Source organism: Bicyclus anynana, chromosome 5, assembly GCF_947172395.1.
Source record: "Bicyclus anynana chromosome 5, ilBicAnyn1.1, whole genome shotgun sequence".
NCBI lineage: Eukaryota > Metazoa > Arthropoda > Insecta > Lepidoptera > Nymphalidae > Bicyclus > Bicyclus anynana.
The window spans coordinates 363070-386533 of NC_069087.1; the positions used below are offsets into that span (position 1 = coordinate 363070).

The window sequence follows — 23464 nt, forward strand, 5'->3', positions numbered from 1 at the left end:
TTATCTTATCCGTCAGTTGACACCACAAATGAAGGTTGACACAGTATCTATTAGTCTGTGGTTGTCACCACAGATTAAATAGATTTGTCATTTATATGATGTGATGGCCGTCGTTTTGTGATGTTTTGGTTTTTTCATTGGATTTCGTTTCGCCATCAAACAGTACAAAAGTAAGAAAAAAAAATCGTAGCAGGAATTCGTAAATAGAACTGTCGAATAATATTTGCGATGTATTGCGTGTATGTGAGACGGTTGTCGTGACTCGGGCGGACGAGCAGTAGCTCGCGAGAACGTACGGCTGTTTGGTGGTCGGCAGTGGAGTATGCCCCATGATAGTGGTCGGACGCGAGCGCAGTAAGATGCCCTGCGAGAGCTGTGCGGTCCAGTTCAGCGTGTTCAAGCGCAAGCGGGCGTGCTCGGAGTGCGAGCGCTACTACTGCAGCGGCTGCCTGCGGCGCGGCGGCGGCAGCATGTGCGCCGCCTGCCGCGTCCTCACCACCCGCCCGCTGGCGCGCCAGTACATCGCACACCTGAAGGTGCGCGACCTGCAGTACTTCCTGCAGCGACAGAACGTCTCCACTCGAGGATGTGTGGGTGAGTGCCAACTAATCCTATTTAAGACAGTAACACTGCTCTAGTTGTTTGATAGTGCAATCTAGAACTCTCCTTTATAGTGACTGTTCAAAATGATAATAGATTGTGGATGTACCATTGGCTAATTGTTTTGAGAAAATCTTATCATTGTAACCTTTGACTGCAGTTGTAAAATTATTGAAAAAATATGGTAAACATGCCAACTATGCACTATTTATTGGATGTTTATCAAAATTGGTTTTCCTGCTTTGGATATTACCAATCCAATGATTAGTTTATTAGATTGATAACAATCTATGTAGTTTAGGTGTAAAAGTTAATACCTTATTTATGTTTTTACTAAACTTTTTATGATATGAATCTGAATTTGAATCTTTTTTCATATAAACCACTGTGTGTGCACGCAAGTAATCTGGTGCAATGTTTTAAGTAGAGAAAAGATATTTAATTTTTAAAGTATTTAGGTAAGTGTTATTAGACACTTAGAGATAACAATATAATACTTAATTGAAATAGTTGAACACAATTTTCCCGCTAAATCCAAAGAGAAGCTATTCTTGTAAATGCAGTAGAAAACTTGATTATACACTTCAGTATTACAGTTTCATGAGTATCTAGATAGCCAACTGATTAATTAATTAATTTATTTATTTGGTCCACCAGTGACTGTTACAGCATTTATACTATTACAATCTAAAAAACACAAACACAAGGCTCTGCACAATCAAATGAAGGTAGACACAGCATGCTCATTTCCGTAATATTAAAATAAATTAACAATTACATAAAATCAGTTTACATAAGAAAAATACATTTTACATTAACAAAAAAAAGAAACATTCTATAACTACTATTTGAATATAATATATAATACAAAAAATAAAATGAAATTGGTATAAACAAAAAGAAAAATTAGTTTATTAAATCTAGTAAAACTAACTTGCGATATGTCCTTGGTGAGTCTATGTGGATATCTATAGACCGACTAAGTGCGTTATATAATTTACGTAGCCTAGGTATAGTAGAATAGGCTCCAAAAACAGTTCTAGTGTGTTGCATTGTTTGCGAGGGTATCTACGACGTGCCCTAAAATTAATTTTGCTGATCAGATTTGGTTTCTATCTTGTCTATTAAGTAATGGCTGAATGTTTACATCAAGTTCAATGACACATTATTGTTATCTTAAGTGTGCACACCAATCAGTGTGTAGCTGTCACTGGGACCCATAACGTAACTTGGCTCATCATCCATGATTGTTTAAGATTTTGTCCTGCGGTTGTTGTATAACCCTCACACCTTTATGTTAAAATGTAAATTAGACAAATACTAAGAGTACTTGTTTAAAACTACCGTTCCATATGTTCTTGTAAAATTTTCCTGTTCATAAATTGAATACATTTGCTTTGGCAAAGAATTAAGTGATGTGACGATATAATTCATGAAGTATTTTGATGATACTGGAAAAACATTCCATTTAGCAGAAAATGACGTTTAACAGAATAAATACTGTAATTCCATGTGTTAAATTAGAGAGTAAATATATAAGTAATGTTGATTTGTTATTTAACTATGAATAAATGTATGATGGTAACAGAGTTGCTTAATATTCTTCTCACTTTAGATTTAAACATGTAAAATCCTGAAAATAAACACAAAAGATTGCAGCCAACCATGAATTTACATTAAAAATGATTTGTGTATGTCACATTATTGACCTCTACACTTAAATCAAACAATTTTTTTTTTTCAAGAATTCAAAATTTAGTGACACTTTTTCTGCCAGCAATTTTAAAATTGACCCATATTGTAAATATAGAACTATATTGCTATTTTCATAGTTTTGTCTGTCTCGTCATGAATAGCAGCCATGGTTTAAATTGCATTGTTGTGAATAAATATTTAGTTGCTAGGCTGGAGTACTATAATGTGTCTTTGACTTATTCAACCAAACCCCAACTTCCAGAGAAGGAGGAGCTGGTGAGCCTGTGCGTGTCGCACGTGAACAGCGCGGCGTACCGGCGGCGCGGCTCGCGCTCCGGCCCCTTCACCGCGCTCAAGGGCATCACCACCAACATCAACGAGTTCATCACGTCCGCCTTCGACCTGCGCGCGCCCAACTCCTCGCAGCCCAACAACACCACTTGCAGAAGTAAGGCATGATCACACTTCATGGAAGTACTCTCTCTGTACACAAGACAGGATGCTAAAAACTATACAGTTGTCAGATCAGTGGTAGTCACTACCCACAGATAAGTTCAATTTTCAAATGAATTTAATTTAATCTAAGGATTTTTATTTTTTTCAACTAAAACATGCTAAAACACAAAATCTACTATTCTGATTTGAATTTGTTATTACTCTCATTTATTTATTTATCCTTTTTTAATTTTTAACATTGTTAATAAAACAATAAAAAATTTGTAAAAAAACCTCAACCCTCCTGCTGCTGGACATTTGAGTGCCCAAGTAACCGTTGGTCACGGCTACAGAATGAGGAACTTCCTCACAATATGCACCTTTATCTCAAGTGCTGTCTTCTGTATCCAACCCTTGACTCAGCACTTAAGCGAAAACTTCTATGAATAATTGTTAATGTTTTTGTTTGTCACAAAACGGAATAGAAATAAGACGTGGTATTAGATAAGCATTTTTTCAAAGTTTTAATTAAATTTGTGTACATGGAAGTGGATATAATATAATTGCGTCATTAACCTTGACTTAATGAATAAAAGAAATTGAAACATTAACTTTTGATAGACATAGTTAGTTACCATAATATGTCTATGGTAGGCATTGTTGTGTAGCACAGTAAGTCTGAGCTCTTAGGTTTGACTTGCTACTTAGCTGAACAACAGTGATAATGATGGTGGCGCCAGAAGGGTGATCAGTCCTTAGAAGGGACTACTCCACCCAATAAGTAAGGATTGAAATTGACAGGTATGTAATGTTAAAGTATTTTGTAGGTAGCTGCCACAACACCACACATGTGCACCCGCCGGCCGACGACTCGTCCGACATTCCCGACCGACGGTTCACGCCTACTCCGGGTGAGGATGCAGTCACGTTTCATGAGCATGTTATATTACAGAAAAGTTATAAATTTAAAATTTTGTAAATCCCCCAAAAGTCATGAAATTATTCATTATTACACTCTCGATCAACTCATCAATATTCTCTTTCAGTGGGCTTTCATTTGAGTCCCCCACTCGAGTATATTTGCAGACATTCAGTTATTCTTTCCCATTTTCGCCGCCCACAACTTTTGAATGGATCAACCGATTTTCATCAAACATGTCTAAGAACACTCACCCATAATTCAATAATACAAAAAAAACTAAATTGAAATTGCTTCATCCGTTCGGGAGCTATGCCACAGACAGACTGACAGACAGACAAACAGGCATGTACTTATAACACGCCTCTTTTTGCGTAGGGGGTTAAAAATCAGTAGATTGCTAAAAAAAAGTAGAAATCTTACTGTTTGTACTTTATAACAAAAATTTTGTTTTGGTGCTATATGATTCTCATATAGAACCAACAACCCACTAGTTGACTAGTTTGTTCTTAAATTCTAAAAAGATAAATGACCTCTCATTGTCAAGTGTGGCCTTATATATGGGGAGTTATCAAGGCTTTATGCCTCAGTACCTCTGCTTACAGTTTTATGTTTATAATAGACATGTAACAGTAATACATTTTAACACAATGCTCTCGTCACCTAGATAAAATTGTATGAACTTAGCTATTACTTTATGAACAACTGGCACAACCTTTGCCGTTTCACCTGCCTAGTTTCCACTCCCTTGTAATGTAGCTTTCTATTGGTGAAACTTATTCAAAGAGCTCCTGGTAGTTTACCAGTTTATTTGTGAGATACAAAAATACAAACCTTTCCTCTTTATAATATTAGTGTTGGTATAGGTATGCCTTTTTGAATCAATCAAGGTATCCTAAACATGATCGCCGTATGAAATTGTGCGTCATCAAAATGGTTCTACGAGTATGATACTAAAAATCCCCTGATTCATGTGTGTGTGGAGTACCTACTTCAAGTGTCACGTCACTGCTCCCTTATGAATGATATTGCTTAAACATACGCATCTGGAGCCGCGTCAATCGCATAAATCAGAGGTTTCGCGAGCCGTCTAGAGGTCGGAACTAGCCAGTGTCATGTGCCATGTCTGCAATTTTAAGGGGTACTGATATACTAAAAATTAATACCTATTTCTTGATTTCATACTGGTCGACACTTGCAAGATCTACACATTGATTTAAGGCTGTTTATGCAGATAAAAGATCTCAACAAAAGTTCTCAAAAGCTTAGCTCAATCTTCCTTTGTGATGAAGCACCTATGGTCTAGCTACTATTGTTTCGAAAAAAGCTGTATTTCGTTTTTTCGAAAAGTTGTGCTTCCCTTTGCTAGAAATCCTTAAATATTGATCTTTAGCAGTATTTTTTGTAGGTTACATTTATTTTACTTTCGTGCGGGTACACTCCTTGGAAAAATTGCCTCAGGACTTTCAAAAACCAGCTGCTTTGAAAAAAATCAAAATCGAAAATTTTTAGACACAATAATTTTGATCTGTGAATAAGGTGTTTGAAGTTTGTTTTAATATGATGTATGTGAATCAATTTCTAAGAAGTTTTTCAGCCGTTTAGCGCTCTTATCTCTTAATTCTACCTCTGGGTAACTACCGGGAAACTCAGGTACTTCAGGAAAAGGAAATAAATAGCTGTTTTCTGTATTTACTTTACTATTATAGAAGATATTTGTATATCATAATAATCTACCTTTTAGTAGAAAGAAAGAAATATTTATATTTCAATTGTACTGAATATTGTATTGTACAGTATCGTTAGGGGTTTTCTTAGCTTAGGGGGTATGACTTGAGCAAGTTTCATCGATATGTTGTTAGGGGGCGAGCGCGACGTCCGCGTGTCCATGCCCGAGCCGAGCGCGGCGGCGACGGCGCCCAGCCGCATAGAGCTGGTGCAGGTCGACACCACGGACTGCTACGAGATCGAGGACCTCGCCGACACCGGCTGGGAGTTTGTGCTCCGCCCCGCCGACCCGCTGCCCAACGGTGAGTCAGTGCCGTACTTCCTTACTTCCATTCTATAGATTTTCTTTGTAGAATTAGATAAATAAAAAAAAACGCCTACTCAGCTGCCATTTTCCCATATAATAAACTTGCCATGAAAAGAATTGACCTTACAATGACAGTGAAAAGATTGATCTGTAATAACCTTCTCAAGTTATTTTGAAACTTCGTATTTATTCATGTATACGCTTTATATCTATTCATGAGCGTCCCGGAGCGCACAATAACAACATTATGCAGCTCTGATAGGTATCAGCCTGGCGGTGTCGTGTTTAACATCCTTTACAGATGCCTTGCTTCGATAACTTGCTGAAACTCATATATCGTGTGTACAATACATGTTAATATCGCATTAAACATTAAATGCTTTTAGAGGTATATATTAGAAACAAAGGATCATGTGAATGTGTTTTCTACTTTCAAGTGTCATTTACTAATCTGAAATCATATATCAAATATATCTAAAGCTTAAAATACCAATCAAAAAATAGTTATTGTAATATTGGTTCAATGTTATACATTCACATATGTAAAGTTTTCATATCGGAATGCTCATAATAAAATAATAAAATAAAAAGCCTTTTATTTCGCACATAAGTAAGCACATATACATAGTGATCTTATAGTGGATAATGTGTACAGTTAGGTTAATAAAATTTATAAAAATAAATTACAATTTTTAAATTTTTGTTACTTTAATACTTATTTATAAAATTTTAAAAAATTTAGTGCGAACCCCTCTATTTGAGGGTGAAGGCCTCCTCCAGAGATGACCAGTACTCTCTATCTGTGGCTTTTTTCCTCCACTGTTTTCCAGCCGTCCTTTCAATGTCGTCTGCCCATCTACTTCTAGGTCTTCCTCTTTTTCTAGCACCCACAGGCCCTGTCCATGCCGTTAGCCGAGAAGTCCATCTATCGTCATTCATTCTTGCTACATGGCCCGCCCATCTCCATTTCAATCTCATAGAATAGTTTAGTGCGTCTATTACTCCTGTTTTTTCTTTTATAGTAGAGTTGCGAATTTTTTGAATTTTTCGGATTTTCATCATACTTCTTTCCATGCTCCGTTGGCATGAATTTATTTTGTTCTTGACATTTCGCGTGAATTTCCATGTTTGACAGGCGTATGTGAGAGACGGTAAGAGACAGGTGTTCATGACATTTCTCTTAATTTTTGTTGGCATTTGACTTTTGAAAATTTCTTTAAGGCTCCAATATTTCTTCCATGTCCCTTTTATCCTTCTTTCAATTTCTTGCTCGTTACTTTTATTATCAAAAGAGAGTTGCTTGCCCAGATAAATGTACGAATCGACAAACTCTATTATTAACTTTAATTTCATTTTATTTTCAACTTTAATTTCATTTCTTAATGCATTTGTCATCAATTTTGTTTTTTTGAAGTTGATTTCTAGGCCAGACTGTCGACTCGATTGTTGCAGCGTGTATATCATATGCTCTAGCTCTAGACTGTTTTCAGAGAGCAAGACTAGATCGTCAGCGAATCTCAAATGGTTTATATAATTTCCGTTTATATTTAAGCCCATCGTATTCCAGTTTAACTTGTTTATAACGGTCTCTAGTACTGCAATGAAAATCGTTGGTGACAGCGGGTCCCCTTGTCTGGTTCCTCTTTTAATTGGAATAGGGGTTCCTGTTGACTCTAGCCTTACTCTACTGGTGTTGTTTTTATAAATGTTTTTTATCACTCTTATGTATTTGGCCTCTACATTTTGCGAGTACAGAGCTTCCCATATTGATGAATGGAGTATGGAGTCAAACGCTTTTTGGTAATCTATTCGGAATGCTCATAACCACCAGTAAATAACAATCAACAAGTACCAACGTAGAGATTGTGTTCACTCCATTATGGAAAATCGCTCAGATCATGCTATCTCTCCTTAATATAGTCTTATTGGGCTTTAGCTAACGCTAGGTTGAGATGACAAATATCAGAATCTGTCGCACGTTTAATCAGTCATACATACCGCGCGGTACATGTGAAAGACTGCAATATGAAAGCGCGTGGTATATAATTGATCACCTGAGGCTGTACATCAGCGCGTGAACAGTGCCGACAGTAACCGTAGGCCGCTCGCCGCAGACTCGGAGGTGCTGCTGCTGGCGGCCGAGCGCACGCCGCAGCGCGCCGCGTCCGAGCTGGAGCTGCGGCGCAGCGCGTCCGCGGCGTCGGGCGCCAGCCGCGGCTCCGTCGGCACCATCAGCCTGCACGAGGAGATCGTGTCCGAGCGCGCCGACTCGGCCGATGTCAGTCCAGGTGAGGGCGCGCCGCGCTGCCGAGAGGCAGAACATTACTTATACTTGCTGTGTACTGCATAATATGTGAAACTTCTCGCGTTTGTCTGATAAAACAAGAGTTTTTAAAGACATTGATCGGTTGTATGTAAAAATGAGTGTACACTCAACCCATACGACGCAGCCGCCATCCTCCGAGATTTAGTCACTGATGTCACTAGTAGGCGGCCAAAATTATCGTCCGTTGATGGTCCGAAATGAGACCCGTGTAAAAAATTGGTACCACTTCTCCGCAAACGTCTCGTCGTGGGTGATAACTTTAAGAATGTAATTTCCTAACGTCGCAAGTGATCCCTCGCAGAGAGCCCTCCGGAGACGATAGCGCTGGAGCACATGAAGCAAATGTCGGAGCTGGAGCTGCTGAGCGCCAAGCAGCTGAAGGAGCTGCTGTGGCGCAACCGCGTGGAGTACCGCGGCTGCCTGGAGCGCGCCGACCTGCTGGAGCGCGCCAAGCTGCTGTGGCGCGACCACGCGCAGTACAAAGACCGTGAGTACTTCTCCGTCTTAGGCTGATTTCGAATTTCAACACTAGCATAACGGCATATTCTCAAATTCAGAAATGGACAACCTGCCGATAGAGGACAGCTGCAAGATCTGCATGGCGGCGCCGCTGGAGTGCGTGCTGCTGGAGTGCGGCCACATCGCCGCCTGCACCGCCTGCTCCAAGCAGCTGGCCGAGTGCCCCATCTGCCGCCAGTACGTCGTGCGCGCCGTGCGCTTCTTCCGCTCCTAGCGCGCGCGCCACAGCCCGCCTGGCCGAGTGCCCCATCTGCCGCCAGTAAATATCGTATTTGTTTCCTATCTCCAAGTAGACATACGATCATAGTGACTTCATTCTCTTACTTTACTCTTCCTTTCATTCTCTTATCTGCTCTGCTTCTATCTCTAACTGTCCTTCCATGATTATGACATCTTCGTTATCTGTTTATAATTAGATAGGTATATATATAAAAATAATCAATAAAATCAGTTGTTAGGGCGCTTTTAGTGTCACGCGGATTTGCTCACGCACGCGGGATTGGACCGCATGCGTAAAATTTCACGCTGCGGATCATACGCAGCATGAGTTTCAGTTTGCTACGGGCTGCGTAACGGTATAGACGTGTTCAAAAATGATCAATGTCAGAAGAATATCTATCGCTTACATACTTTACAAACGACGAAACAAGAAGACAAGAGTACATGTTGATCCCTTTCTTGAAAATAGGCTTCTTGCTGGGGCGTTTGTTACACACTTTGGAAAACTACAAAATAATGAACGTAAATTTAAAAATTACTTTCGAATGTCCATTCGTTCTTTTGATGAACTGTTGTGTAAAATTGAGAATAAGCTACAAAAACGCAGTTTACGAAGGATTACAATACAACCGATTGAGAGGCTCGCTATTACATTAAGGTAAGTTTTAAATTTTAAATATTTAATTTCCTGCTATGATTTAGTGGAAAGGGATTTGAACAGGTAGGATAAACGTACCAATCCCAAACCAGTAAAGGACTTTTTTGACTTCAAATTACTGTCATGTGTAAATTTACATGTGCAAAAAAAAATTTTGTCATGTACTCTGGTCAACTGCAAAAATGTTAAACAAAAATCAAATCAATGATTTTTTCGGTAGTTGACCATCGTGGTCAACTATTGAGACATCATACAACACATGTTCTAGTAATTATCCAGTCTAAATAAACGGTATAATAATGATTTTTTGTTTGAAATATCGTAAAGTAACGCGTCATTGGTTATTAATTGTTGAAATTTCATAAAATAAGATTATTTTACTCATAAAATGTCACCATTAACGTGGAATCATTCCTACCTTTCATCACACGCTACTTATTATAATATAGATAAAAGTTATAGGTTTGCACATGACAGTAATTTAAAGTCAAAAAAAGTCCTTAATTGGTTTGGGATTGGTACGTTCAACGTAGGTGGATACACAATCCTTTTTTTTATCTGATAAAGTACACATGGCCACAGATCAAGTTACCCAAAACCAGCATAAATGGAACTCGCGCCTTGCGTATTATCATACTTAGGTAACCCGTCGGAGTCCCGCTTATACTGGATTTGAGTAACTTGATCTGTGCCGTGTGTACAACCGCACTCATATGACTAAACATACAATTAATGAGAAACTGGAGAAAAAAAGTTAATCGTACTCATTTTAATAAAAAGAGTTTTATTCATAAATTAAAAAATCAAATTTTACATCATTCATTTCTTTGTAAATTTGTATCCTGAGCGTTGACATTTCTTTCGCCTGTAGACGATGTTGTTGCTGGGGTATAAATTACGTCATAAGACGTGATATTAAACAAGCCGCTTTCAGTCGAAATAAGAGTTTCATTGTCATTCACTGCAGCAGAACTAATAGCATTGTCGTTAAGACTCGAAGTATCCTGGATTATACTATTGGTTTGGTAATCTTGATTTATCGGTGACAAACTGTCAAGCTCAGTAAAAGCACTAGAACTTGTTGTAGGTATGGGACTGTAGTATGCAGGTTGTGTTTGACTTTCCATTTCCATAACTATATTTAACACTTTTGTTCTGAACATTAGTTTTTGATATCTAGTGAATCTTTTTAATGAAGGCTGCAGAGACTGAAAGAAAGCCAAATCCTCACTTTCTAGCTCCAGTTGATTAGACTTTAAGCATTCTAATAACTGTGCCTCAAATTCAGATGGTGCTTGCTTTTTAGATTTTACTTGTTTTTATTTTGATGTTGGGTGAGAACTTTCTTGACGTGAAGTATCTGGTTGCGTGGACTCATTACGTGTTTCTAAATTACGTTGTGATGTTAGTTGAGAACTTTCTTGACGTGAAGTATCTGGTTGCGTGGACTCATTACGTGTTTCTAAATTACGTTGTGATGTTAGTTGAGAACTTTCTTGACGTGAAGTATCTGGTTGCGTGGACTCATTACGTGTTTCTAAATTACGTTGTGATGTTAGTTGAGAACTTTCTTGACGTGAAGTATCTGGTTGCGTGGACTCATTACGTGTTTCTAAATTACGTTGTGATGTTAGTTGAGAACTTTCTTGACGTGAAGTATCTGGTTGCGTGGACTCATTACGTGTTTCTAAATTACGTTGTGATGTTAGTTGAGAACTTTCTTGACGTGAAGTATCTGGTTGCGTGGACTCATTACGTGTTTCTAAATTACGTTGTGATGTTAGTTGAGAACTTTCTTGACGTGAAGTACCTGGTTGCGTGGACTCATTAGGTGTTTCTAAATTACTTTGTCCAGACATTTCTTCACAGAGTGACTCTTCTCCAGCAGTTTCCGTTGTACTGTCTAAGAAAGTCAAAATGTCATAGTAAGAATATTTCTTCTTCTTCTTACTCCCAGAGCCGGATGGCTGATTTTTTTCAGATATCTTGTCTTTATGGTAAGTGTCCCTTGCTGTTCGCCAGCGTTGTTGTATTTTCTTGTCTGAAATGACAAAATATAATAAGTAAGTGGCAAAAGTACACACAGTTTCAGATCAAGTTACCCAAAACCAGTACCAATAAACGGAACTTGCTAGGGCCTCGCCGGGCGGCGAGTCGTCTACGATAATAAACAACGCATGAGTCCTGTTTATACTGGTTTTGGGAAGCTTGATCTGTGGCCGTGTGTACAAATCTGATATTAGTTGGATATGATAACATTTTCGGCAAATCATAGAAATCTAACGTAGCTATAGTACTGTAGTTAAAACGAATTAAAAACTTCTAGCGCTAGCTACTTCCGTGCCCTTTCACGGGTATTTATTTTTCTTCTGAAGTAAAATTCGAGCGGTGCATGCTGTCTTATGTCTGATGTCAGCATTATTAATATATTATGTTATCATATTATTAATATATTGTTTTTGTTTTCAGATATTTGGCAACTGGTAATACATTCACTGATCTACACTATTCCTATATGATTGGAATTGCAACAATTAGCGAAATAGTAAGACAAGTTTGTTACATAATATGGATTGAACTAAAGTCTGAATGTATTCCACAGCTTAATGGGATCAAATGGAAAGAAATCGCAGAGGGATTTCTCACATATACAAATTTTCCTAATTGCTTGGGTGCTATTGATGGAAAACATATAAGAGTGATTCGGCCGCCGCACAGTGGATCACTATATTTTAATTATAAGAAATATTATTCTGTAGTGCTCCTCGCAATGTGTGATGCTGATTATAATTTTACATATATTAATGTCGGTACCAGTGGAAGCAACGCCGATTCAACCATCTTTAGAAGGAGTCAATTGTATACGAAACTGGAAAGTAACACGTTGGGTATCCCTGACCCGCAAGAGTTGCCTATTATTTGCCCCGAAGTAGCTTATCCATCTAGTGTAAGAGCAAAGTTGCCGTTCGTGATAGTGGGAGATGAGGCATTTGGTTTATCATCACATATGATGCGGCCTTATGCTCGTGATAATTTACCTTACAAAAAGAAAATATTTAATTACCGTCTGTCCAGAGCTAGAAGGTACATAGAATGCACTTTTGGAATTATGTCAAATAAATTTAGAATATTTCACAGATCCATGACTGTCAAGTTAGATCTAGCACAATCAATAGTCAAGACGGCATGTCTACTTCACAATTTCATAAGGAAACGGGATGGCTACATGGTCAGCCATACATTTGTCACAAATGGTTTTACGGGACCACTACCCAGGCAGCAGACTGAAAGTAGTAATACGTCGGCAAGTAATATCAGAGATATATTTGCAGATTACTTTATCAATGAAGGAAAAGTCTCCTGGCAACACCGATATATAATTAATTAACTAAACTCAAAAGGTTTTAGAAGGTTTTTGATGTTATTTGTGAATTAAATAATTATGCTTATATTAATAAAGTAATGATGCTTGTATAAATAAAATAATGAACCAAACACATACCCGCCACTTTTCTTTCCTCTTCGCTCAAATTTTCGTAGTTAGGTGCCAATTCCTTCAAAATATCTCTCCATGCAGCCTCCCTCGCGTCCCTGTTTTTGTATAATTCATTGCGTTTATCCCACAAAACGGGCCGCAGATGAACTTCAATGATTACTCGTTCTGTATCAATTTTCATTTCGGTAGTACAATACGGCGCGTGCGCCCCGCTCGACTCTAAAATGGGCACTGAAGTTGTAGGCAGCGCTTACGCATGCGGATACCCCGCACCGGGGTGACGCCCCGCACAGCGCCCCGCGTCCCGCGTGCGTTTATCACGCTTTACAATAGATACCTATATGAAATTGTTCTTTGCGGATGCTACGCATGCGGGCCAATCCCGCGTGCGTGAGCAAATCCGCGTGACACTAAAAGCGCCCTTATTGCGCATCGATAGAGCATACCATTTTTGCCAAATATTACGATCTCTGGGTTTTAAATGTCGGTGAATGTTGATTGTAACTTTACCAGTATCCCCAAATTTTTGCAGATAACTTTGCCTATATCTCCAACTTTTTACAGATAACTCTACCTGTATCCCCAACTAACTTTTAGAGGTAACTAAACCTGTATCCCCTACTTTTTGCAGATATCTTTGCCTATATCCCCAAATTTTTACAGATAACTTTGCCTGTATCCCCAATTTTTTTCAATTCAATTCAATTCAATTTATTTTTGCAGATAACTTTGCTTGTATCCCCAACTTTTGCGGATAACTATGTTTGTATATCAACTCAATAAACAAGGTGCTCCGAGCGATGCTTGACATTGTTTTTACCAGTTTTAAACAACTGAACATTTATTCCTTAGTATTGCAAATTAGCCATCATACATAAAATCTATCTTTTTTGGGATGAATAATAATTATATTCATTGCACATACACTACAAATATACATGATACTTTTCATCAATTATTAAGATATCTACAGTCTTAATAACCAAGGCCACAGAATATTTTATAATACTTGTCTAATTTGGCGCTAGGATAGGAAAAGCAGTCTACGAGTAGAAATATTTTAAATCTTTAGCAATTTTACTACGCGCATTCTGATCTTCATTCTTATTTAGTTGTTTGTAATATCATAATAGGCATTGTTAATGTACATAATATTATTTTTACTGAGTATGTTAATAGGTTAAATCATATTTTTACAAGGCTTATTGAGTTTTAGATTATGAAATTTAATTAACTGGGTTGTATTTGATCAGGATTAGATCTTCTAGATGTAATTCACTATGGGCTTAGCTCCATATCCAAATACCACGGAAATTACGCCTATTTAAATTATTATTAGAGCTCATTATTAAAGCCATTATATTACGTGACGACATATTGTGTATTAATATTACGTTTTAAAAACCCAGTGTAATTTTTATATTTATATGTTAGGTTTTATTATATCTAATTTTCTTAAAAATATTAATTATTCTAAAAACGATTTCGAGAACATGATTTATTTCTTTGAATTTGGATAGTTCACTCTTGTCTATCACGCTACCCTCGGTATAGTTTGTCTACTTTAGGAAGTCGGAAAACGGACTTCCAGAACTAGTCGCTCGTCTGTACACCTTATCACCACATCTAAACTTTCGATGTATTGTTAAGGTGTGCAGACAAGCGTTTGACAGTTGACAGACAGCGCGTTGGTGTATAATCAAAACAAAGCACGCGTTCAAGAACAAAACGTTCCTTAACTTCAGCTTCAACACAAACCGTCCCAGACGAATGTCCCAGAACAGATTCACAATATGACATCATTTCGCTGACATCATTTGCTTGAATGCATTTCAATAAGCGTAGAGTATTGACTGTCTAGTGTGCAGCGACTCGGCGCGCCGGCGCGTCCGTTCATAGTCATATTTTGTTTTTATGTATGTTGTATCCATTTTACACTGACAATCACATGGTTTCACTGTGAAACAAATTTAGTTGCCGCTATTTATTGCAAAATGATGAGTGATGTCTGTAGATGAAGGTGTTTAGTTTGCTCACTTGTCCTACTGTTTGGGTAACGGGAAACGCGTAATATCCCAAATCATATTTATCAAAAAACCTGACGTGGGAGTTGTAAATGGAAGACAATTTCCACTAATTTTGCATTATGTAGTACTTTCCTGATATATGGATTATGGACTTTAATATAAGTTGAGTACATATTTATTACACATTTTGTATTATTGATTGATATTTTTCATATAGGTATGTTTACTCAATTATTTGTTAGTAATAAATATTTTCACAAGTATGGAGTAATAAAAAAATTGTAAGTCCATGAAATAAATAAATAGAGCAAATGCTATAATTCGCAGGTACTAGCGAGTAGCGACGTATGTAAGTGTTAAGTTAACTAGGTGTTTAATGTGGTACGGATATAGTGGATAGCGATCTGTTCACGAACGAATGCCAACCTCATACGGAGCAGCGTGGCATTAACTGCCTTCACAACAATTAAAAACCTTGAATTGTTGTGAAGGCAGTTAAAAATTGATAAAAGCCTAAATCACATTTATGTGCACGGATTCAATAGATGTTTTGCATAAGAAGATGAAAAGATATTTGAGAAAGTGCATCTTCATACGGCAGATAACTTTGCCTGTATCCCCAAATTTTGCAGATAACTTTACCTGTATCCCCAACTTTTTCCAGATGACTTTGCCTATATCCCAACTTTATACAGATAACTTTGCTTGTATACCCCAATTATTTGTGCCAGTTATGTTTTATCGGTCACACCAACCCTACCAACCTCATGTGGATTCGTTCATTGTCATGTCCCAGGTCGATTTAATAACTAACTAAAAAAACTTGACGTATCTTCGCTCTGAAAATGTTAACTGAGATATAAAAGAGCAATCTGCTCTTAATTTCATAAATCTTTTCATCTGTTGTTATCTAATATTACATTGATATTTCAATAGCAGCCCTGTAGCGTCATTCTGTATAATGTCTTTATAACTCGATAGTGTGAGCTTCGATTTCGTATCTACTGGTCTTTGTCTATAGTATAGTGTTAGATAAAGAGCAATAGACATGCGTTCGAAACTCACGCTGTCGAGTTATAATATAATGATATCATCGCTGCTCTAAGTGATGTTAGCATTCAGCTCGGTCAATGCGCGAACATGCTCGACGAGCGAATCCCACTGTCTAATTTGTCTACACATATTCTAATTTGCCCGAATGTGTGAAGACCCTTGAGCATATTCGCGTTAATATCTAGCATTGTAATATTATTGGGCTGTGTGAAGATTAGAATTTAAATTACGATAAATGCTTTTTAGTAAAACTCAAAAATAAATTTTGATTCCAATTTTGATAATAATGATTCAGTGTTGACGAACTGATCTCAATTTTGTTATATTGAATCTAAAAGGAGAGTTTCGATTTATATCTATTTTTGTATTAACATAGATAAGATTATTAACTAATTAAATTCCATCGAACTTTTGTAATTATAAACGTGCCCTTCACATGAATCAAATGTAATCGCTATAAATTGTGAGGACTAAGTGCGAAGCGAACTGTTCGCGGAGGAACTAGTGTAAATAAAACAGTTTCCACGTCATCGTGTTTCAATTTTCTTTACCTACTTTGTTGTACTAAATCCAGATGTTTTTGCAATCAATTCATATGCAGGAGTTATTTGTGGTGACGAGTATAGTATTAAGATACCATACCTATTTATGTATGCATATTGTAAGGAATTTAATACGTACCTACAATGAAATTGTCCTTTGTCAGTGTTTCCTTCGTTCCTTCATACAATTCATGCCATGCTGCGGTATACAACAGAGCAATATGTCGATAGAAAAAGAAAATTAATAATATATGAAAACTCATAATTTGAAGTTATTCTTATATTTATTTATAAAAATATTAAACAAGTAGTATGTAATTTTTATACGTAAAAAAGTAATTTAATCTTATTTCGCATTTTGTTCATACAAAAGGAGATGTGTATCTTATGTTTAACGAAACGGGAATGCGGCTGAAGTGTAGCTAGTCCCTCGCGCGACCGCGTCACTCGCGGCTAATGAAGTGCGTGTCTGTGGGCGCGTCAGTCGCGGCCCACGGAGTGCGTGTGAGCGGGCTGGTCCACGCGCACGACGGACGCGGCGAGCGTGAAGTACCCCTCGTAGTGCGCCTCCTGCGGCGTGGTGTCGTAGTGGTAGTGGCCGCCGTCGCCGTGCTCGCTGAACCCGTGGAAGTGCTGCACGCGCAGGTCCAGCCCCTGACGAGTGGACGAGTAAAGGATAAATTTCACCTAACACCTCGAACACGATCGCGTCGTTGTTCATCTGGCGATGCCGTGCTTCCAAAAAACAAAATATTTCCCACTACGCTCAAGACAAGTCTCTACTTCAAAAAAGCAAAGAAAAGGTACATGAGAAGCTTTCAAATAGCCTCAAATATCTATCCATAAGTAACATAGGCAATTATGCAATGACGTAAAAACAGTGCCTTCCTATCACACTAGCCGACGTCTCCGTTACATATTCAATAATACTTTGAAGTATGGAGTTTCACATAAAGAATACTGAACCCTTCGCTGCGATACGGAGCGGATACGTGTCCGAAGCGTGAGTTTTAAGCCTTATGTAACAACAGGCACGGCAGTCAGCAGTATCTACTAAGTGGTTTCCAGTCGCCGGCTACGACGGACGAGCGAGCATGTGCACAACTTCTTCGTTGGTGTCCAGTAGATAGCCTATGTAAGATATTGAGGCATTTTTCTTCAAAAAAAATCCAGGCTAGAGTTAGGAACTTAGTAATGTTGAGCCTCCGTGCCTCGGTGAGCACGTTGAGCCGTCGGTCCCGGTCATCATTATCAACTGCTGGTCGTTAAATTTAGTGGATAAACATGAAATTCGATAGCTATAGTTATTGTTAATGATTCTTACGTTACGTGTTTTCGTTAACAATGGGATTTAGGTTAATGCGGTTGATATTAAAATTTGATGTTAAATATATTAGGTGGCCAATAGACCAAAGTTAGTGAATTAGGCTTGCTGTAATGAGGCGTTTAGATAGACTGTTGATGCAGCAATAAGCGCGGCAACAGTATCAGACGGTACCAGGTCGCCGGTGACGAGCGTGCCCACGTGCACGATGGGCGCGCGCATGTCGAAGTAGTGCAGCCACGCGTCCACGTGCGCGTCCGTGCGCAGCGGCGTCGCGCTGAAGTCCGGCATCACGTGGTGCTTCACGCGCCCCGCGCGCAGCACGAACGCGCCGCCCGCACCTGCGACACGACACACTACAGCGCGACAGACATGGAGGGACTTAGGGAAAATGCTTAATCACTCTTGTTTTGAAGGTGCACAAATCTACACCACCTCAGAATACCGACTACTGCGTTACTCCGAAAGACGACGCAAAACTATTCGTGTGGTTAAACATTTCTATGGTTCCTTTTAAGGAAACTTACAAGTTTCTAAAAAGACAACATCTCAACCGAAATAGATAAATCCTCTTCTACTTTTTGATCCGAGACTTAGAGTCTTAAGGAGAGATTTTACAACTCTAGATAGATATGGGTTTGGGCCACTTGTGGCCATCCTTTTTCTATTGACCATTGTAGTGTTGATGCCTACTAAATAAATACCTATATACATTGTCTCATGTACACTAGTAGTGAAGTGGGGGTAAGCGGGCAGTCCATAGATGATACATATTATATTGAGAGGCAGTCAGTGAGAATTGCCGGTCGTGAGGGGACGTGCGTTGCTTGCGATACGGGTGTAGGGGTGAGCCAGTTTTGCTGCTATTACAGTAAGGACGAGGGTCTTTACAACCATAAATATGAGACGAATATCTTAGCATTCCATGAATTCACTGTGCAGGGTCCATCGCGTGGTAGAAAGAAAAACTCCGGGCAGAGTCCAACTTGTGACTGCAGAATGTGGGGTTAAGGAGTTTCTTTGTTCCTACAGGATGTAGAGTAAAGGAATTCTTCCTAACTATCTATCAATCAATCAATCAACTACTAACACTCCCCTCCTTCGCTCGTGTTGTTCTCCCTGCCTAGTCAAACTAACGTAATAAGTATGTTGTAGTTGATTAACTTACCGACAACTTTATCCCCATAGTGCTCCTTCAGTGCTTCTCTGATGGCGGTGATGAAGTTCGACTGGCCAATTCGCTTTTTGGCGACTACTTTTATAACCTGCAATGACAAATTTGAAGTTGTAGCGTGAGTTCTTTACACAAATAGATATGTTCATCAGAGACAACTTAGCCAACAGCTTGTAAAACCAATTATAACAATCTAATGGATGCACCTGGATTATGGATAGGTACTATTGTAAAATTCAGAAGAAGAAACAATAAATCGCTTTTATTTATTCAGAAAATTTAGATATAAAACTAAAACCAGCACGCTGCAATGGGAGCGCTTAATGTGTCAACAGAAAGGCAATACCTAAATGAATAGTCAAACATTGGTCACCTTGCCAGGCTTCCCCTCGGACAGCAGGTAGTTGCCGAGCAGCGCGCTCCTGGTCTCGTGCGGCGGCAGCACCCGCTGCAGGTAGCCCGCGCTGCCCTTGGGCGCGTCCTCCGGCTGCACCGTCACCACGCGCGTGCCCTGCGCCACCCGCCCGCGCTCCACGAACAGGTTGACTATACCCTGCGACACCACCGAGTTGTATCCACATGTTGTACACACACGGTACCCTCATTAGACATAACTAATCATAACTTAGTAGGTAGGTAAAGTGTTTCAACACTGTTGATCAGCACTTCGCGGAGTTTGGCCTAATATTAAAAAAATATATATTAATGTAAATTACACGGGCAACCACAAAATTGACAGAGATTTGGCGAACTCTTATTATAAAAGATACCCGCTATACTAGTGACGGTTTAACATGCTAGAAGATTTATGATGAGAAGTAGAGACCTCGCAATTGACGCCAACATATGGCCAGGGCCCGGCGCCGGCGCCCACCAGCAGCGCGGGCTCCCTCCGCAGGTGCCGCAGCAGCGCCACCAGGTCGTACACCTTGTCGCGCTGCACCAGCGGCAGCAGGTAGGGCGGCCCGCCCAGCTCCACCAGCTTAGCGTCGCCCGTCAGACCTGCCGCACGGAGACTGTTTCAGGACAGGTATGTAAGTTAAGTAGGTAGGTACCTACATATTGAACTTCCATTCCATAATTGTGTTCTTTTTACTGCGAAAGGTTATTATTTATGTAAATGAACGCTCGATTACCTATTACTAGAATCTATTGAAAATTGAAGAAGATTGCTTTAGAAAGATTGTTCGCCAAGGGGCGATCACGATCCTCCGTCAAGAGAACAACTGGAGAGAGAGATTAGAATCTTTATACGTCTACTCGAACGATCTTCCTTGATATAGGCTCATTTAGTACCTACCTAGCCATTATTTATTTACGATTGTAAATCATAACAAATCACATGTAAGGTTACCTACTTGGATACATAGATAGCACTCACTTCACATTATCAGTGCGGGTAATCAACTACTGCAGCTCGCCTCGCTCAATGTTTACTGAGATTGTTATGTCATCACGATAAACAACGATAGCACAAATCAAAGTAAGATTTATATTCGCAGATAAGTGACATCTCGATTAAAACCAAATCTATAAACGATATTGTTAGGTTTATTTTATGGAATTGAACCTATTCTATAGATATCTATTAAAACCAACACCATAAGCTCATAAGTCTGTAGCGGTTCCATAATGTTTCAGCATTTCGTACAAAAGGATTTGCAAAGCCCACAATTAGGTATCACCTGTAGCGACTTTTAATTGATATAAAAAAAATGATTATTTATTTATTAATCACGAATAGATTCGATCATCTGGATGAATTCATGACCATGACATTAAAATTATAATCTAAAAGCTTACTACAAATATATAGATACGAAAATAGTGAGGAGGAATTACAGTAGGTACAGAATACCTGGCGCAGTGAGGTTGAAGGGATCCTGCGTGAGGTCCGGACACTCCTCCGCGGACACCTCCACGTGCTCGAACGTAGCGGGGAGGCGCTTCCTCAGCACTGGAATATTACGAGAGAGACATCACTAATATACGTAGTACAGGACAATAAGGTTTATTGTTATTTGGATTTGATTAGTAAAAATATATAATTCTTTATATAGAATCGACCCCCCACCAAGTGGACTGACAACATCAAGCGAGTCGCAAGGAATCGCTGGGTGCAGGCGGCTCAGCGTGATGTTTGGAGGTCCCTACAAAAGGCCTATGTCTTGCAGTGGACGTCCATCGGCTGATACGATGATGATGATTATATAATTTTATCTAGACAAATCAATAAATAAGTAAGCTATGACCATGTATAAAATATAATACCTACGGGGAAAACTTAAATCCGTTACCTAAGCTCAATATAGTATCTCTTATGAGTTTTCCCCAATACAACTAGTTGTACCTATACCAACCGTCAACAATTTCCTCCAACGGTGGTCTGTACAGAGGCTTCTCATTGAACGGCACTTTGGTGTAGTCCACGGACTCTTCCATGCTGGTACTGAAAACGTAAATTAAAAGTTGCATCTAAATTGGTTCAGGTAACTATGTAGTATAAGAACACAGTCATAACCATTTAAATGATTCCAAATATATTCTACATAACTCTGCGGTCGTGAAGATATATCTTATCATACTTAAACACACGCTTCTCACTTCTCACTTCTCTCTAACTTCCTCAACACACAGATTGCAGATAATTTGTGACCTTTGCATTACAGTTAGGTATGCACATACTTATCAAGTATCTACCTACTGAGTATCTATTATTAGCCCACTAATATGCAGATTGTGCAGCGTTGTGGGTCGAAGCTCTAAATCCCATCTCCAGCTCTTTTAAAGAATAAGGCCTTGCCCTAGCTAGTGGGTCCAGGGTCACTTACATAATAATCATGACAATACAAAAATACTTATTTTAAGAAATGCAGAATGTTTTCTATATAAAACGTAAAAAGCATAGGTACTTACCTAATGAGCGATCAAGAGAAACGTGGATTTTTTGTTTGTACCCACCTTTTTGTGATGTTATTGTCACCTACCAAGGCTGCACTGTCTGAGGCTGCAATACACGCCACTACAAACAGTATAATACGACTAAAGTGGTACATGTTTACAGCAAAAATAGTCCGATATAACAAAGATTCATGAATAAAAATTATCTTAGCAGATAGGCACTCGCAGATATGTTTTGTATTTGTTGACCTTTCCGAATACATAATACCTACATGATTGTTTAAATACTTACATTATGTAATCTGTGCTGCGATGTATGTAGCTGATCGGGAATGTCGCCGGGCACGAAGCGCGACCTCAAAGCCGATGGAATATTGACCTCAGAGTCAGAACCGGCGCGTCGGCCGCCGTGCGCGCGCGTCGGGAGCTCTGCGAGAAGTAAACGTTTGACGTTCACAAATGATGGGATGAACAGTTTGCTGTAAACATGATACAATATTATCGCAATAACAATCTATGGCTGAGACTGATTCGGCTAGCGGAGATTTATAGACAGTAGACACCTCATTTAAATGACAAAACACTTCGCACGCGTGTATGTAGATAGCTACCGACTTACATTTTATCAATCAATTCAAAATTATTATCAGTTACCTAGCTCTGCTCTACTACCTAGTCGTACCAATGTAGAACGTTAACCATTTAAAAGTTATTTTTCTTTGCCGCCGATAGTATTGATTATAGTAGGTTTTTTTTTTTATTCTTTATGTACATGAAAATATTTAAGTTAGCCCAAGTAAGTCATTACTTGATTTGGGCTAACTTGTTAGAAGGAGGATGAAAATCCACACCCCTTTTGGTCTCTACACGGCATCGAACGCTTAATCCCTTGGCGGTACGTCTTTGCCGGTATGGTGGTAACTAGCCAAGGCCGAAGCCTCCCACCAGCCAGACCTGGACCAATTAAGAAAATATCAATCAGTCCAGCCGGCGATCGAACCCATGACCTCCGTCTTGTAATACCACCGCGCAACCACTGCGCCACGGAGGCCGTCAAACAGGTCATCTACCTACCTATTACTTACCTAAGGCTAATTATTATTTATTTCCACATAAATTATTATTTATTACAATTTACCCAATGGTAAAACTTACCAACTATGTAGGTAAGTAATTATTGAAATAAAGATTTTTTTGAAAAAAACTTTTCTATGATTTGACGATTCAAACATGAATATATACCGCCAATGGAATGGAATGTGTGGAAGTGTAACAAACAAATATAGGTTACGTAGTAACATTCGAATTGAAGTACAAAGATAAAACATGCAAATGTCCCCAACGACCTTTTATTTATACTAGGTAGGTATATAATTATGATTGAATGTCCCTCATACATTGAATTCATAATAATCTTATCAATCTTGATCTACTCACCTTCAGGGGTATATTATGGCTTCTTTATTCTCTATGCCTATAACACGTTCGTATCGAATTGTCGTCATAGGTAATAGTGAAATGATGACGTCAATTAGATAACC

The 23464-nt window shown here is 38.9% G+C and overlaps 3 protein-coding genes across 6 annotated transcripts; 1 reads left to right on the plus strand and 2 right to left on the minus strand.

Annotated features, from left to right (window-relative positions):
- The first annotated feature begins 62 nt into the window (after positions 1 to 62).
- Positions 63 to 16510, plus strand: LOC112052592 (E3 ubiquitin-protein ligase rififylin). 2 transcript variants are annotated; one of them, XR_008250829.1, is made up of 8 exons: positions 63 to 594; positions 2558 to 2743; positions 3558 to 3641; positions 5512 to 5679; positions 7799 to 7972; positions 8312 to 8497; positions 8568 to 9406; positions 11876 to 16510. XR_008250829.1 is itself a non-coding variant. In XM_052881493.1 (7 exons), exons 1-7 carry the CDS (start codon positions 330 to 332, stop codon positions 8741 to 8743), a joined length of 1239 nt encoding a protein of 412 aa, XP_052737453.1. In that variant the 5' UTR covers positions 63 to 329; the 3' UTR covers positions 8744 to 16510. The 2 variants fall into 2 exon arrangements, 1 of the variants encoding a protein (XP_052737453.1); XM_052881493.1 differs by having other exon boundaries at positions 8568 to 16510.
- Positions 10168 to 13083, minus strand: LOC128198088 (uncharacterized). Its single transcript, XM_052881496.1, has 2 exons — positions 12909 to 13083; positions 10168 to 11447 (listed from the first exon to the last, which is right to left on the minus strand). The coding sequence occupies exons 1-2, from the start codon at positions 13081 to 13083 to the stop codon at positions 10726 to 10728; spliced, it is 897 nt and encodes a 298-aa protein (XP_052737456.1). The 3' UTR covers positions 10168 to 10725.
- A 279-nt stretch (positions 16511 to 16789) lies between the features above and the next one.
- Positions 16790 to 22372, minus strand: LOC112052594 (ester hydrolase C11orf54 homolog). 3 transcript variants are annotated; one of them, XM_024091738.2, is made up of 9 exons: positions 22216 to 22369; positions 21984 to 22044; positions 21383 to 21471; positions 20881 to 20979; positions 19849 to 20024; positions 19396 to 19575; positions 19017 to 19113; positions 18023 to 18189; positions 16790 to 17178 (listed from the first exon to the last, which is right to left on the minus strand). In XM_024091738.2, the coding sequence occupies exons 3-9, from the start codon at positions 21462 to 21464 to the stop codon at positions 17005 to 17007; spliced, it is 975 nt and encodes a 324-aa protein (XP_023947506.2). In that variant the 5' UTR covers positions 21465 to 21471; positions 21984 to 22044; positions 22216 to 22369; the 3' UTR covers positions 16790 to 17004. The 3 variants fall into 3 exon arrangements, with proteins under 3 accessions (XP_023947506.2, XP_023947505.2, XP_052737455.1); XM_024091737.2 differs by lacking the exon at positions 21984 to 22044 and having other exon boundaries at positions 22216 to 22372; XM_052881495.1 differs by lacking the exon at positions 22216 to 22369 and having other exon boundaries at positions 21984 to 22195.
- Between the last annotated feature and the right edge of the window lie 1092 nt (positions 22373 to 23464).